Source organism: Dreissena polymorpha, chromosome 5, assembly GCF_020536995.1.
Source record: "Dreissena polymorpha isolate Duluth1 chromosome 5, UMN_Dpol_1.0, whole genome shotgun sequence".
In the NCBI taxonomy this organism is placed as follows: Eukaryota; Metazoa; Mollusca; class Bivalvia; order Myida; family Dreissenidae; genus Dreissena; species Dreissena polymorpha.
This window is the reverse complement of record NC_068359.1, coordinates 112,267,738-112,286,005: the sequence shown is the minus strand read 5'-3', so window position 1 is coordinate 112,286,005 and position 18,268 is coordinate 112,267,738. Positions and strand designations below refer to the sequence as shown.

The 18,268-nt window shown below is 36.2% G+C and overlaps 1 protein-coding gene across 1 annotated transcript in view; it reads right to left on the bottom strand.

The window, feature by feature from the left end:
- Positions 1 to 226: 226 nt before the first annotated feature.
- LOC127831551 (uncharacterized) overlaps positions 227 to 18,268 on the bottom strand; it is a 21,185-nt gene continuing 3,143 nt past the window's right edge. The window contains exons 2-9 of the mRNA XM_052356532.1: positions 15,868 to 15,886; positions 13,627 to 13,714; positions 13,158 to 13,361; positions 10,958 to 11,092; positions 9,686 to 10,259; positions 7,539 to 8,336; positions 7,087 to 7,142; positions 227 to 5,471 (exon numbers count right to left, since the gene is read on the bottom strand). Of these exons, the coding sequence (XP_052212492.1) occupies positions 5,416 to 5,471; positions 7,087 to 7,142; positions 7,539 to 8,336; positions 9,686 to 10,259; positions 10,958 to 11,092; positions 13,158 to 13,361; positions 13,627 to 13,714; positions 15,868 to 15,886 (1,930 nt within the window). The 3' untranslated portion in view covers positions 227 to 5,415. The remainder of the gene's footprint in view (positions 5,472 to 7,086; positions 7,143 to 7,538; positions 8,337 to 9,685; positions 10,260 to 10,957; positions 11,093 to 13,157; positions 13,362 to 13,626; positions 13,715 to 15,867; positions 15,887 to 18,268) is intronic.

Here is an 18,268-nt window from a genome sequence, read left to right as displayed (position 1 = left end):
ACTTAGAAAATCGATATAAGACGTATTTTGTTTAAGCTGGCTTTTGGATTTGAATTATACATGTAGCAGTGGAAATTATATCATGCTGAAGGTGAGCATTTTTTGCGGTACGCTTTTAAAAACGGACGTTTTAGTAATAGAATATCTTATTTTTCGATTTTTTTTACCTTACTTATAGTTCGTATCATATTGTTTGGAAACTTTGGGAAATCGTGAAAACAAAACAGTTCTTTTTTTTTTTAATCATCATACAATTTAATCATGATTAAGTATACACAATTGTATATTTTGTTAGATTGAAACACACGTTGTATAAGCTTTAACAAACAAATTGTATAAGCATTTACACATGTACAGGTACCAATATCGGGTAAATGCCAATTACGTCAATATTGTTAGATTAGAGTATATCGTTCTTAGTTTTTCACCTTATTTTTGACAAAAATAATCAAATACGTATTTGCAAGCAACGTTCACCAATGTTATGCGCAATTGTTATGATCGAGCATATAATTATAGTTGATATAATGTCATTTTGAAGATTTTTTTTTAATAAGTCTTCTTTGTTTTCATCACCCACACCTCCAAACTAGAGGGCCATGATGGCCCTTAATCGCTCACCTGACTAACCAAAAACAATCCCAACCCAGTTTTCATCAAGATAAACATTCTGACCAAATTTCATAAAGATTGGATGAAAACTGTGACCTCTATTGTCTACACAAGGTTTTTCTAATATTTGACCTATGACCTAGTTTTTGACCACAGGTGACCCAAATACAATCCCAACCCAGATTTCATCAAGACAAACATTCTGACCAAATTTCATGAAGATTGGATGAAAACTGTGACCTCTATTGTCTACACAAGGTTTTCCTATTGTTTGACCTAGTGGCTAGTTTTTGACCCAAGATGACCCAAATACAATCCCACCCCAGATATCATAAAGATAAACATTCTAACCAAATTTCATAAAGATTGGATGAAAACTGCGACCTCTATTGTCTATACAGGGTTTTTCTATTAGTTCACCTAGTGACCTAGTTTTTGACCTAGTGACCTAGTTTTTGACCTCAGATGACCCAAATACAATCCCAACCCAGATATCATCAAGATATACATTCTGACCAAATTTCATCAAAATTGAATGAAAACTGCGACCACTATTGTCTACACAAGGTTTTTCTATTATTTGACCTAGTCTTTTACCTAGTGACCTAGTTTTTGACCCTAGATGACCCTTATACATTTCCAAGCCAGATTTCATCAAGATAAACATTCTGACCAAATTTCATAAAGATTGGATGAAAACTGCGACCTCTATTGTCTACACAAGGTTTTTCTAATATTTGACCTAGATTTTGACATAGTGACCTAGTTTTTGACCCCAGATGACCTAAATACGATCCCAACCCAGATTTTATCAAGATAAATATTCTGACCAAATTTCATAAATATTGGATGAAAACTGTGACCTCTAATGTCTACACAAACAAATTGTTGATGATTTTTCAATTATTTTACCTAGTGACCTAGTTTTTGACCCCAGATGACCCAAATACATTCCCAACTCAGATTTCATCAAGATAAACATTCTGACCAAATGTCATAAAGATTGGATGAAAACTGTGACCTCTATTGTCTACACAAGGTTTTCTATTATTTGACCTATTATGTGACCTAGTTTTTGACCCCAGATGATCCAAATATAATCCATACCCAGATTTGATCAAGATAAACATTCTGACCAAATTTTATAAAGATTGGATGAAAACTTTGACCTCTACTGTCTACACAAACAAATTGTTGACAGACGCACGCACACACAACGGACGCAGGACATCACACGGTCACATACGCTCACCATGTCACTGTGAGCTAAAAAGTCGGTTTTACAACGATCCTGTCATAATTGTGGCTTCTAGAATGGTTATAAAGGTTTTTCCTCAGCTTTGACCTGGTGGCCTAGTTTGTGAACAAACGTGAGCAAGATTTTAACTTGGCCTAGATATTTTCGAGATAAACATTATGACCACGTTTCATCATTTTAACGCTTATCTGACTTCAAGCTACACATATTGTCGAACACTTGACATAGTGACCCCGCTTTTCTCAGATTTGAAACTGGTCTAGGTATTGTTTTTATTGACCAAGTTTTAGCAAGATCCAGTCATTAATGTGGCTTCTAGAGTCGTAACAAGGTTTTCTCAGATTTGACCTGGTGGCCTAGATTTTGGACGAACGTGATCCAGATTTAATACTGGCCTAGATATTTCTAGATAAACATAAAGACCGCATTTCATCAAAAAGGATAGAAAAACGAAGCCTCTAGATTGATAATAGGCTTATAGGTGACACTGCCTTACGTACGATTACGGACCCTCAGTCTGAACAAATACAACTTCATTACAATTGAGTACATGTTAACAAAAGAGTTTAATAAAATTCCGCTAATTGAATCCAGACAATAACTCCATCAAAAATCATTAGAGAAGAACAACCTTACAATATTTGCATGTAAACCAAAATGTGCTTCTTCTGATCTCTTGCGGGATTCACTTGCTGCATCGACGAACATCGAGTAAGCTGGACCAATAAATGGGGAAAATCATTTAACAAAACCAAAAGAATAAAAAATTGGACTTTGGACGGACGGAGGAAATGGCAAGTATATGCTTCCCCTTTAGCGAGGAGCATACAGAAATAAAAGAATAGTGTTTTACTATTAATATTTTATTTTGATTATCAATATCCCTGCCAAAAGCTCACACTACCATGTACAATACACAAAAATTAATGTCAAAGATTGCATACAGTATGCGTATCAGATGTCAAAGAATATTTTCCTACAAAAAAAAACGCATTTGTATCTAACATTTCTTGAATACTTATTAATTAATAACAAATTAACATACCCTGGTCTTAAAGTAAAAGATAATACTGACCAATAGTTCATTTAATTCACTTTTAAAAAGTATGAAGAGTAAACATGTCATGAGCAGTGACAAACAGGCACAAGAGTTACATTCTGATTATATTTATTATTGGGTTGAAAGGAACATGTCCACAAATTAAAAATTCTTAAATGTAAATTCAGAAGCCAAATCCTTGTATAATTAATTGTCAAGTGACAAACGCGACCAATACTCAGCACTCACCCCCCCTCCCCCAACCAAAGACAAAGTACATAATATATGATATGTTTGTTCAGCTGACCAAACACTCATCAAAAGAACAAATAATGCACTGATTACACGAACCACACGAAACAAGAGTAAATTTTTTAATGTGACAACAGTATACTTCAGGTACCCAAGACTTATCAGATATTTGAAACTTTACCAAGTCAAGGAATTTAATGCTTAATTCATTTTTTAATTCACAATTAATGTAAATATCTAGGACTTTATAAAGCTAAGATAAATGACAGAAACAATTTCTATAACACAGGATGTCGTTATAAGCAAGTGTCACTAATGAACAACTTTTCGTAATAAATAAGTTTGCTTATGTACGTGTATTACTGAAATAAGATAAGTATTTTCTGAGCAATAAACCAATAAGAAGTACATGATGAACTTAAAAACAATATCATAATGATTACAATGTTAAGTGCAATTTCAATACATGTATACAAACATATTGGCAAAAATACTGCTGCATTAAGCTTAATTGATCAAACATTAAATACATGCTTATGGTTCAAGAACAAACGAATAATAAACATGAGAAAACATGCTTTTGCGGTGCTTTGAAGCTATATATTTAATCTTTGACCTTGAAGAATTACCTTGACCCTTCACCACTCAAAATGTGCAGCTCCATTAGATACACATGAATGCCAAATATCAAGTTGCTATCTTCAATACTGCAAAAGTTATTGCAAATGTTAAAGTTGGCGCAAACAAACAAACAAACAAACAGACAGAACAAAAACAATTTGTCCCCCACTATAGTGGTGGGGGACATAAAAAGTAAACCCTTTACCATAAGAAACAATAATATAAACATTTATAAAACATATATCATGGGCTACAGTGCAATGCTTTAAAGTTTAAATATCATCATACAAATAACCTATAAATATTGAAATACCAGCAATAAAGAAAATTCAAATTGTCAAAATTGTGTGCAAACAAATCTGATTTATTCATTTAATCATATGTTATACATTGATAGGCCTACGATTAATGCATTTACAGTCAAAACGTGATACAAGGGAGATTTAAAATTGTTCCTAAAGTTGCATCTTTTATAGTATTGTGTCTTTCATATTTTGAATGATTGCTTAAGTTATTTGTAACATAGCTACTCAGAAGTCATGAAGCATTTTTACTTTCAAAATGTTTTGATTGGATTATTAACTGTGAACAAATAAAACTTACATACAATTAGTTTTTTTTATGTATCGTTTTATTACTTGTTAAATTTAAATCAACATATACATCCATCTACAAATATACAGACATTTAATGTTTCTACTATGGTTATATCTGCAGTCAACAGTTTGTTAATAGTTTATTATACAGATATAACATGGTCCTACTTAGCTTAACTTTTTATAACTTTATTTTTCACATTTTCGAAATGTTTTTGTCTTTACAGTCACCCATCAGACAACCTACCGCCCGCAGATGCTAAACAGAGACTTGACTTTGTTTGGCTTAATTGTCTCAGTTGCAACCTGGAATTGAAACCAATTATCTTTGACAATCCATTAACCCTCATCTAATCCATTATTATTAAACAAGGGAGCCATCCATGTGCAGATTGGGGTCTTCCTTCAGGTTTATTGCTTTACACTTATGACACTTCTGGAAAATAATAGTCATCCTACCCTGATTTACAAGGGATTTTGGAAGCAACATGCCATCATGGCCTTAGGGAAACCCTGAATGACCGACGACCATAAGATACATGTATTACTGTTTAACAAATCCACGATTAGGTTAAGTGTGAACATCTTCACAACAGGATGAGAAAATTCAAGAAGGCAAACCCATCCGTAACATCAAGAAATATCATAAATTTGCAATTTAACAAAGGGATGAAATTAAACATTATAGAATCCCAACTTTTTATGCTATTGTTAAATTACATCTTGTTGTAGTTAAATATTTAGGGAATTCAGATGCAATTTATTCAAAATGTCCTGTCATTTTGTTGTATTCCAATTTGTCGCATCGCTTTTGGACTGTAGTTCAAAAGTAAACAATAAACAATTATTAATATCATATTTACAATTATAACTGTCATATTTTATGAAATAAAGAAAAGTTCTAGTTCCATAAAATAAACCACGTTTGGTTTCTGTGACTTCTGGATAACATCATTCGGCTGTTGTCCCACTCTCAGAACTGTAACTATGGTTACTGTTGCTATGGTAACCAGCTGACCTTGAGTGAAGGTAAATATCTATCCCAGAAGTCCATCACTGTGCTCCACCTTGTGTCTTAGCATCCAGTCCTCAACTGAAAACCAAATAAGTGAGGCCTTCGGCTTGTATGTATTGTCTCAAATTGACCCAAACATAGCCAATATCCAGTAACTGAATGTATAACATCCCCATGCACTGGCATTGCACTGTGGTCACAGTATAGTGACCATATGGATTGTTTTATTTGAGAGACATTTCTGTACTCTATCAGCTGTAGCCTTTATTAGATGATTTTATATATTCGGAAAGTCTGATATCCATCAGAATATTTCCAGGAATAGAAATGATGGATTCTTCACAGAGTGAGTGATTGAGTCAAAGAGGAATAGGCATACAGTGACTAGGTTGCAAATATCTAAACGAGTAATCTTTGAGATATCATTATGAGTTTACTTCAAAATATTGTGCAACCTTTATGTTGATAATTTCATACCAAATCTTGATAAGCTCCAACACTGGCCAAAACACAAAATGTCAACAAATTTCAAACAATAGTTATGCAAAGGCACTGCATTTAGGCTTTATTACAAGAAAATCCACTCATACAAATTTCCAAATTCTACAATACTTCATAATTAAAATAAACAAGAAACCGTCGGAGACGGGTGATGCTCCCCAAAGGTTTTTTTGTCAAAATATTGCACTATATATTCAGATAAAAGGAAACGTCTAGTAGTTCGGGAGACAAGAATTGCACTATATGTACAATTAATGGAAAATTTCAAAGGGCCATAACTCTGTGAAAAATCATCCGACCTGAACCCGCTGATAATATGCACATCTCCTCTTGGTAGTGAAGCTTCCCATAAAGTTTAATTGAATTCCGGTCATAAATTGCTGAGAAATAGCCTGGACAAAAATTGTGCACAGTCGGATAGACACACGCACGGACAGACGAAGCGGCGACTATATGCTCCCCCCAAACAAATTTTTGGGGAGCATAAAAAGATGTGTCCATAAAGCAAGGCTTTCCCCACATTCATAGAGCAAGGATTTCCCCACATTCCATGTGTTGCTAAAAAATCCACTTATGTAAAAAACAAGCTGTTTTTGAAAACATTTGTCTTTTGACTCCTAAGTGTGATGTTGACCTTTGAGGTAATGAGACAGATGATACATGGCAGTAATTTGTCACGTCGCCTTATGATGGTTTGCATTTATGCTAAGCTAATTTAAAGTCCATCAATACATGTAAAATGTATGGCTGAGACAGAATTTTACAGCTCTTTTACTGTAAACCTTCGACCTCCAAGTGTGACCTTGAGCTTTGAGGCAGAAAGACAGGTTTTACATGCAATATGTCATAAAAATTATGATGGTCAACATTTGAGCTTTGTTATTTCAATATCCATCAATTTATGGCAAAGTAAGAGCTGGAAATTTTGCTCAAACTGTTACTGCAACTGCTTTGAAAGAGGCATAAACACTCCAGATTTGCATGTGTTTTGTTTACAATGTGTTGAAATTTAGTTGAAACATGTGTATTTTAGCTTGATTGCTAAATTTGCCTAGTGCTTATCCAAGAGTCTCTTTTGTGGGTTTTGTGGGCAGAATCAGTACTCTGTGTCTTAGGAGTAGCTCTTGCAAATGCTTGCAGGATGGGAACCCTGGAATGCCAGAACTCCAGGCAGACACTATTTGTAAGTTACCTTGGCATTCCTTGGAGCAGTAATACCTCACTTCCATCACCCCTTCATCCACACACCTGAAAGCAACGAATTATTGCACATTAATGGTGGATATTGGTTTGTAAAGAATGACGTAACATGTACTATTTTTGAAAGTCAAATAAAGCCTCCTTTTCCAATGATAAGTACTGTGGTTTTAAACCCCCATTGCTAATTACAGGTAATGATAAATTCAACAGTAATAAAACAACAATGTATGACCATTCATTGATCTTAGGACTTCAGAAATACAAAGTGATTTTGTTCAGACGAGCTTTGTTCTCAAAGCATATGCAATGCTTCATTCAATTATATATTGCATAATTAATGACTTAGGAAACATATTAGTTCTCTATTATATTTTTTATTTGCTAGACATTTATCATACATTTATGCGTAAATCACAATAAAAAATATCAATTATCCAGTCTCACTTTTTGCATTTCTGAAATTGCTTCTTTTTCTGTTCCATCTTGCCACATTTCCCACACTGCTTGAAGCTAGGACTGTCTCCAACAATAATCCCCTTCTGAGCTGCCTTCTTTCGCTTCTTCTTCTTCTCTCCTGGCAAAATCTTACCATTCTTGTCCACTTCCTCCTGTCTACCCTTCCCATTCTCAACTGCTTTCCCTGTTTCTTCCTTCTCGTCTATTCTATCATCATCGTACAGTCCTAGCTCTGCTTTCATGTCCATTTTCTCCACGACAAGCTGCCCATTCACAAATGACTCCCTTAGAAACACCGTCCCTTCATCCATAGCAGCCGCTTCCAGAGCTTTCCTCTGGGCTCTCTCTAAAGCAATTTCTTCCATCCTCTTCTTTTTAGCTTCATCCACACGAAGCCTATGTAAATCTGCAAGAAGTTCCTGAAACTTCATTAAATCTTCCTTACTTGGTGGAGACGGACATTTTGTGTCACTGGGAGCTGGTGTTGGAGGAGAATTTGACCGTTTCCCCCTTTTTTTATTGCCCTTGTTGTTTCTGTTCAGACGACTAAATCGATCCATGTCTCTTTCCTCTGCTTCCATCATGGAAACTGACATGTGTCTGGCTAAATCCGGATCCAGACCATGCCGTAACAGCTGATGAATGATTTTTTCTGTTCTGACCCGCCGTGTACAGAACTCACAGTCCGGGTTTTCTTCTATTCTGCGAGCTCTAGTGCCCCTGGGACGATGTGCGTCACAAGTTGGTCCAGGGCAGGCGCGATGGGTAAAAAGGAAAGACTTTGTTCTACAATATATATTTTTATATATAAGAACATACTACATAATGCATATTTTAACCTAGAGGAAAGCTTAATAATTATCAAAGAGCTCCGTGGTCCCAGACAAATGATCCCCAAAAACAGGACCTTGACACAGGATTTATTGCATCAAAACTGACCATAAGAGTTAATCTTAGCATTTTAGTGTGACTTAGCCATTTACATAAGTTTTTAGTGGACACAGAATTATGCACTTCTGTCAAATCATTGTAATAGTACATGGGTTGAGAATATTTTAGTATTATAACTAGGGGTCAACTACTGTCCAAGGTCATTGATGAGTTATTGATTGATTGATTGAGTGATACAATTTTCACACTTACTGTGACAGTGACCTTGATTTTTGACCTAGTGACCAAAATTTCAATAGGGGTCAGCTACTGTCTAGGGCCAATGCATATGAAAATTATCAAGCCAATCGGTTAATCAGTTGACAAGTTATTGATCGGAAACGATTTCACACTTAGTGCGACAGTGACATTGACCTAGACCAAGTGACCCCAATTTCAATAGGAGCTATCAACTATCCAATGCCAATGCACACGGAGAGTATCAAGCCAATTGGTGCCTTGGTTCACAAGTTATTGATTGGAAACAACTTTCACTCTTAGGATGACAGTGACCTTGACCTTAGACCTAGTGATCCCAATTTCAAAAGGCTAATGAACATGGGAAGTATCAAGCCAATTGGTCAATCCATTCACAAGTTATTGATCAGAAACTAAGTGGTCTACCAACAGACAAACCAAGAGGCAGACCGACCAACATCAACAAAACAATATAACTCCTCTTCTTTAAAGGGGGGCATAATAACAATAAGTTAACATAACCTTAGCAGAAATGGGCTATAACAACTTGAAAACTCTTTATTTCAACACTGAATTACTCCATGTCCAAACTTCTGGAAGTAAAACCATAAATTTGGATTGTAAGGACTGTATTTGGAACAAAAGATACATTTGCCATTGGGAAATTGACATAAGAATGGCTGTAAAATCAGCACCCCCCTCACCATCCACAAAGGCCTGAGGAATAATTGTATGAAATTTATTTTTGGAATACCACATAACTTTTATGAAGTTTTTGGACGGCTAATGTTTTTTGCAACATGCATGACAAAAAGGCAAATATTTGTGTACACATAAAAAGAGCCCTTATTTCAGGGAATTCAGTCATAAAATACCTGCCAATATTGTGATAATTGCATTTGAAAATGCAAGCCTACTGTTATAGTGCTATGACATTAGATAGGGTCTGGAAAAAGACTTATTAAAAGCATCACAGCATAAAAAGAAAGGATGAAATAGTAACGTACCCTATGACACCAATGTCTGCCCAGACATGCTCAGGTTTGGGGCTGTCCTCAAACATCAGAATTGGCAGTGAGCTCACTGTGTATTCCTGGTTCTTGAACTTCTTATTCAACGATGTACCTGGGTCCTTGCTATTGCGCACCTTACGGACCAACTCATTATGATCTATCTCCCGCAGCGGTTCAGCTAGCCGATCTACAATGAACATGGTGTTGTCCGTAAGGAAGGCACTTGCCTCTTTCAGCCCCACGGTAACACTGTGCACTTTCTTAAACGCTGATTGTGGGGAAGTTGATTCTGTCCAGGCAACATTTGCTTCCTTATTCTGATTTTGGTTATCTGAGGCAACAGTTAACTTGTTCGATGAAATCTGTCCAAATTTGTTCTTGTATTCGTCCATTTCACTGTCCAGTTCTTTGAGAGTTTGTTGCTCGCTGGTTTCCAGATGTTCACCAAAGTACCGGGCTCCATTTGTTTTGTACAGTTGCGAATATCTGTCCAAAGTCATGTATTCTCCAAATTTCACAGTGTAATTTGGCTGAACAACTTTAACCTGCTCTCTCCAGCTGTCTTCATCTAAAATATGTGGTACATATTGCTGTATAAAAGTATGCACAAGCTCAGCAAATGTTTAGAAAAAAAGCATGACACTTAGTAATAATAATTGTATTTAAATTGAAACAAGAGATGTGTTTGTCAGAAACACAATGCCCCCTAATGCGCCGCTTTGAAGCCATAAATTTGACCTTTGACCTTGAAGGATAACCTTGACTAAAATGTGAAGCTCCGTGAGATACACATGCATGCCAAATATCAAGTTGCTATCTTCAATATTGCAAAAGTAATGACCAAGGTTAAAGTTTTGTGACACATATAATGACAGACAGACGGACAGACGGACGGACGGACAGGCGGGCGGGCCGGCGGGCGGACGGACGGACGGACAGGCAGGCAGGCATAAAAATATTGGGGTAGAATGGTCACTGAACTCAACCAATAACTGAAAACTGCCTTAATTGAATCAGAGGTAAGGGGATGGTTGTTAAAAGGATTTCAGGACCAAACTTACACGCAAGTGATGTGGCCGGGCCAGCGATCAAACCTTTGATCCTCAGATCTGCAGTCCAGTACTCTACCAACTGAGCTAGCACAAATAAATAATTCTAAGGTTGTTGGTTTTGTCTCTAAAAAAGAGACTCACCAGTAAATCTAATGAGATTCAAGCATGAGTGTCAGCATTTACACAGCAAATAATATTTTATGTCAGTACTTACCATCTTCAGTAAAAAGAGGAGTTTTCTTTTTATCAGGTCCGGTCAAACCTGTACGCTCTTGTGTCCTATTCAAAGAGTGCAAATCTAGCTCATCCAGGCCAATTTCATCTTCGTAATATATCATGTTCTCTAGACCTGTAACAACACAACAACTCAAAAAAATTATAATGCATAGTTTGACAATCTTGACTCTAAGAGAAGGAGAAAAGTTGGTAAAAGGTAAAAAATTATCAACACAACATGTGTTCAGACCTGTTGATTTGAGTGTTTTAAGCAAAATGTATCAACAAACAAAATCAACACATTGCTATGCAAGATTCAACATTAAATTAAACTTATTAAAATGTAAATAAATATGTAACAAGATGAGTTTAAGTTTGAGTTTTTAGTTTTCCCTCATAAAAAATTACTTTAAATAAAGTAAGAATAACCCTGAAACTGATGGACCTGTATTATGTGCTTTGTAAATCTATAGGTTAATTGAGAGCATTGTAACAAGAAGTTGAGGCAATTGCTCTTTAGAAGATTAAAAGACCAGAAAAATGTGATGGACCTGGCTTGGAGTGGAATGCTGTGACATAGTGTGCATGTTCAGTCTATGCTTCAAGTATGGTTTCATTTGGATCATTAGTGTCCTCGTGTCAAAGACCTCACATGGAAAACATTTATGATTCAAATTAATATCAAGAAGTATAAAATCACTGACTAAATGACCTTCCAAATCGCACATGTCATCAAATTTGAATCAGTTGTTTCTTAGATCTCAGAGTGACATGTAAAACTTTGTTATTAGTCAAAGGGCAATAACTCCTTAAACAATAATTGGAGCAGTAATACTTGACTACGAGTACAAGTGTCATGATTAGGATTACCAAATATATAGTTTTAGCAGCTTCAGTGTTTGAGATGTTGTGTATAAAAGTTTTTTTTCAAGGAGCAATAACTACCTTAAAACGCACTGTCCCAGATCACATGGACAATATGATAATGTCCACCCTACTGTCCCAGATCAAATGGGCAATATGATAATGTCCACCCTACTGTCCCAGATCACATGGTCAATATGATAATGTCCACCCTACTGTCCCAGATCAAATGGACAATATGATAATGTCCACCCTACAAGGTTGCTGCTACTTCAGGGATGTTACATATCAAAATAGGATAGTAAGACCTCAACACAGAAAGAAAATGTGTGACATATGAAAGGATGGACAGACATTGAGTAGGATGGAAACGATTATCATTGAAATTAGTTTCAGACCAACATAAAATCGATTCCATCGAAATAAGCATAAACAGACTAAGCAGCAACTGGAGCAAACAAAAACGTTGTTTGTGTGAAGACCATCTAGTTGGACCTTCTGAGTTGAAGGCCTTGGCCAATGACCTCCTATGGTGATCTGGTGGCACTGTTGGATGCAAATTTAAACATGAATTTCAACTAATATTTACTTATGGTAGCATAATCCTGTTAAACGGTCAGTAACAGTAATGGTTCTTTGTCAGTGACTGTTTATACAGAAGCTGAACATATATGATACGTTTAAAGAAATCTGTATTACATGTTGACATTTATATAAGGCATTAACCTGAAAATTACAAAAAGTACAAACAGGGAATAATTCTGCTAGATTGCAAGTCAGAGTTATGGGCCTTGGTCAATGACCTCCCATGTTGATCATGCAAACATGTATTTAGTTTCAGTATATGTAGTGGTTACAGAGATATGTCTTGATCATGATGCACATCTCAAACCTTATCCATATTTTAACTGTTCAGAGTTAAAAATCTTGGTCAGTGAGTATTCATAAAAACCCTCAACACACATGCGTTAAGTTTTTATTTTAATATCTGTTAAGAGACAGAGATATAGCGCTCTTGCCTTTAAATATTAACCCTTAATTTGCAAGTACGCAAGAGGTAAAATTATGCTTACTTGCAGGTAAGATTTATGGAACTTGGCCAGTGATCTCAAACATTGACCCCAAACACATTTGTGCCGATTCAAATTAGTATTAGAAATATTGATATGGAGATATTTACCTTAACCAGTGCTTTGCATAGACCTCAATGCAGACATTCAGGTGAGTATCACAGCTTGAATTATTTAGTTAAGCTAACAAATCTTAACAATTTTGGATTTTTTTGGAGCAGTTCATCCAAGAAACATCTCTGTCTTATTTCACTATTTATTAACCTTTTGCATCGAGGATCATTAGCCGATCAAAAAGCCCCATTTTGTTGAATACGTCCATGGTCTTCTGGTCCACCTCTCGCGGTCCCTTGCACTGACACTTGTTCACTAACTTACACATCGGGCATATTTTCATGGCCGGATTTTTGACGTCCAGGTATTGTGGAATGCTGACAATTCTCATTCCGAGCAGGATAAAATCTTCCTCTGCAATAAAGACAACAAAGTCATTTCAGCCATTGAACACTGGATCAAATGAAGTAAATTAATGTGAAAATTGTCTGCAAGAACTTTTACTAAAGACTCTACAGGGAGCTGGTTGCCTAGATGTCAGATGGCCAACTGGTGGAGCTGGTTAAGGCAAGAATAACATTCACAATTAAACTGGACACACTTGGTGAACCTTTGAGGCAAGTTAGCTTAAATATTGCAACATAGTGATAAAAGTTTATTCTATACGTCCGCCACCTACCACATTCTTTCTCCACAAGTGTGAAAAACTCAAATTTCTCAGGGTCAGCTACTGCTTGTTCCCACAGAATGTCCGACCGTGTAGGTTCCTGTGCAAATATTAGAAAATTGCAGGGCATTTCAATCATATCTGCTGTAAATTGAATTATTCAATAAGCATAGATTTATCAGTAAAATGGTTAGGATAAAATAGTATTTAGAAACAGACTATGCCTAAACAAGGGACAAAATTGTCACAAAACCAGGTTTTCAGTTGAAAAAAAATTCTGATAAAGGGAGACAATTCAAATGTGTATTGTTAGTCCCCTTGTGTAAAATTGACCTTATTTCAATTAGAAAACAAGGGCTGTTTGTAAAACATGCATGCCCCCCATATGGGCTGTCAGTTGTAGTGGAATCCATTGTGTGAATACATTTTTTTGTCACTGTGACCTTGACCTTTGACCTAGTGACCTGAAAATCAATAGGGGTCATCTGCCAGTTATGATCAATGTACCAATGAAGTTTCATGATCCTAGGCCTAATTATTCTTTAGTTATCATCCGGAAACTGTTTTACTGTTTCGAGTCACTGTGACCTTGACCTTTAACCTAGTAACCTGAAAATTGATACAGGTCATCTGCCAGTCCTGATCAATTTACCTATGAAGTTTCATGATCCTAGGCGTAAGCATTCTTAAGTCATCATGGGGAAACCATTTTACTGTTTCGAGTCACTGTGACCTTGACCTTTGACCTAGTGACCTGAAAATCGATAGGGGTCATCTGCCAATCGTGATCAAAGTTCCTTTGAAGTTCATGATCCTAGATGTAAGCATTCTTGAGTTATCATCTGGAAACCATTTTACTGTTTTGAGTCACTGTGAACTTGACCTTTGACCTGAAATCAATAGGGGTCATCTGTCAGTCATGATCAATGTTCCTATGAAGTTTATAATCCTAGGTGTAAGCGTTCTTGAGTTATCATCGGGAATCCATTTTACTGTTTCGAGTCACTGTGACTTGACCTTTGACCTAGTGACCTGAAATCAATAGGGGTCATCTGCCAGTCATGATCAATGTACCTATGAAGTTTCATGATCCTAGGCGTAAGCATTCTTGAGTTATTATCCGAAAACCATTTTACTATTTCCAGTTACTGTGACCTTGACCTTTGACCTAGTGACCTTAAAATCAATAGGGGTCATCTGCCAGTCATGATCAATGTACCTGTGAAGTTTCATGATCCTAGGCCTAAGCGTTCTTGAGTTATCCGGAAACCATTTTTACTATTTCAAGTCACTGTGACCTTGACCTTTAACTTAGTGACCTGAAAATCAATAGGGGTCATCTTCCAGTCATGATCAATGTTACCTATGAAGATTCATGATCCTAGGCCTAAGCGTTCTTGAGTTATCATCCTTTCATAGTTACATAGTTGTTTCAAAAATCAATATTCTTGAGTTATCATCCTTTCATAGTTACATAGTTGTTTCAAAATCAATCTATTTTTAGTTGTGGCGACCTTGACCTTGGAGATATTGACGTAATTCTTTCGTGCAACACACCGTCCAATAATGGTGAACAAATGTGCCAAATGATTTTAAAATGTCACAATGAATGACATAGTATGGCCCAGACAAGCTCATTAATGGCCATTTTCGACCTTCAAAACTCAAATTGTGACCTTGACCTCGGAGATATCGACGTAATTCTTTTGCGCGACACACCGTCTAATGATGGTGAAACAATGTGCCAAATGTTTTTAAATCTGACAATGAACGACAAAGTTATGGCCCGGACAAGCTCATTTATGGCCATGTTTGACCTTCAAACTCAAATTGTGACCTTGACCTTGGAGATATCGAAGTAATTCTTTCGCGCGACACCCACCGTCTAATGTTGGTGAACAAATGTGCCAAATGATTTTAAAATCTGACAATAAACGAAAGAGTTATGGCCCGGCAAAGCTTGTTCCATCCATCCGCCCGCCAGCCCAGATTCGCCAATCTAATAACCAGTTTTTTTCTTCGAAAAACCTGGTTAAAAATGAAAGATATAGCACTGATTATTATTTCATAATTATTTATAAATTATAGTTATACTAGTAATAGATATGCTGCATTAAAGTGCCATCACAATATATTTAAGCATATCTATTTTTATAAGATTTCTTTGTTGTTAACTATAGTAACAATTAGTGTGCACAATTAACATTTTAATATCAACATCTGGGTAAACATTTCTACTGTATGCATACTTACTTTTCCATTATATTTTTCCCTGCAACAAAAGAATCACCATGTCATGCATACAATGGCCAAGTATGGATGATTAGTTCATGAAAATGCAAATAGAACAAAAGCTGTCGCAAGACAGTGCACAATAAGAATTTGTGATTGTGCTTAGAAGCTCTCACAAGTTATTTTAAAACAAAGGGCAATGACTCATTTTAATCTGCTATCTCGAACCTTCACAGTGTACACAGTAGTTGGATATATTAATTTTATTCTGATTTGTTAAACAAAAATCACCTACAAAATGAAGAGTTGAAGGAGGCGCAGTGGAGTGTAGCAAATGGAACTAGAAGGATGACCTTGACCTTGACCTTTCACCACTCAAAATGTGCAGCTCCATGAGATACACATGCCATGCCAAATATCAAGTTGCTATCTTCATATTGCAAAAGTATTCATAAAATAAGCGATTTGGGCCACATATATTTGACCTCTGACCTTGAAGGATGACCTCTACCTTTCACCACTCAAAATGTGCAGCTCCATAAGTTACACATGCATGCCAAATATCAAGTTGCTATCTTCAATATTGCAAAAGTATTCATAAAAAAGGGATCTGGGCCACATATATTTGACCTCTGACCTTGAAGGATGACCTTGACCTTGACCTTCATCACTCAAATGTGCAGCTCCGTGAGATACACATGCATGCCAAATATCAAGTGCTATCTTCAATATTGCAAAAGTATTCATAAAATGAGCAATTTTGGCCACATATATTTGACCTCTGACCTTGAAGGATGACCTTGACCATCACCACTCAAAATGTGCAGCTCCATGAGATACACATGCATGCCAAATATCAAGTTGCTATAATTAATATAGCAAAGTTTTTGCAAAATGTTAAAGTTGGCGCAAACCAACCAACAGACCAACCAACCAACCAACAGACAGGGCAAAAACAATATGTCCCCCACTACTATAGTGGGGGACATAAAAATTCAAGCATGGGTTGACTCCTACCAGTTTAATATATCTAACCTTCAAAAGGGGAAAATAAATTTAAGTAATACGGCATGGTAATTTATTTAAGAGCTACAACACAGAAAACACTCACTTCAGTTTTGGACATCATGACAGGCAGATCTTTGGTGAATACCTGAAACAAGCCAGTATCCTTACATAATAGATCACTTGCATGCAGAATACAACTGGCAAACAAATCATGTTATTTGTCAGAGTACTAGACATAATTTAGCAAAGAGTGTCATTTACTAAGCATTGTCTCAAACAGTCATAGTAAGCAGTTTTGGAAACTTTGACTCAAACAGTCATAGTCATTAATTTTGGACAATCAGGAGAGTTCACATTCCACAAATCACATATTGAGCCTTTACCCCATGAGAAGCAAAGTGAAAATGGCTTTTGCAACCAGCATAAAACCAGAACAGCCTGCGCGTTAACTCACAGTCTGTTCAGGTTTAATGCTGTTTGCTGCTCATTAGTATCTAAGGGTTGGCAATGAAGCCTTTACAACTTTAATCTAGTAAGAATGGTCTTCAATTAAATGTAACTTTCTATGGGTATACAAATGTGTCAAAATACATATCTAAGTGGTAAAGTGTTAATACCATAGGGTATGTACTGTGTTTACTGACAGACAAACACAGCTTTACTGTACTTTACTAAGTATGCTGACATACTTTCAGCTACTATCTGCATACATTTATCATAAAAGCAATCTTAATTTCTCAGTAATTAAGTATTTAAAACCGCAATAATGTATATCAAATCAGCTAAGTTTTGGTCAACATAATATTAAGGCTTAAGAAAACTTCATCCAATCTGAAATGATCTCGTTATATCAAAGTTATGTGTTTGTTTTGGCGTGACTACCCACAATCTCACATAAAACAAGAGATGTGTTTGTCAGAAACACAATGCCCCCTATTGGGCCGCTTTGAAGCCATAAATTTGACCTTGACCTTGAACGATGACCTTGACCTTTAGCCACTCAAAATGTGCAGCTCCATGAGATACACATGCATGCCAAATATCCAGTTGCTATCTTCAATATTCAACAAGAGATGTGTTTGTCAGAAACACAATGCCCCCTAATCCGCCGCTTTGATTTTTTTTTTGACCTTTGACCTTGAAGATGACCTTGACCTTTCACCACTCAAAATGTGCAGCTCCTTGAGATACACATGCATGCTAAATATCAAGTTGCTACGTTCAATATTGCAAAGTTATGAAGAAGGTTAAAATTTTTGTAAAAGTTTTGGACACACACACACACAGACACATACAATGACAGACAGGCCATAAAATAATACCCCCCCCCGATCTTTCGATCCGGGGGCATAAAAAGTTATGATCCAACTTAACGAAGGTTAACGTTTAGGAACGAAAAATACAATGATATTTT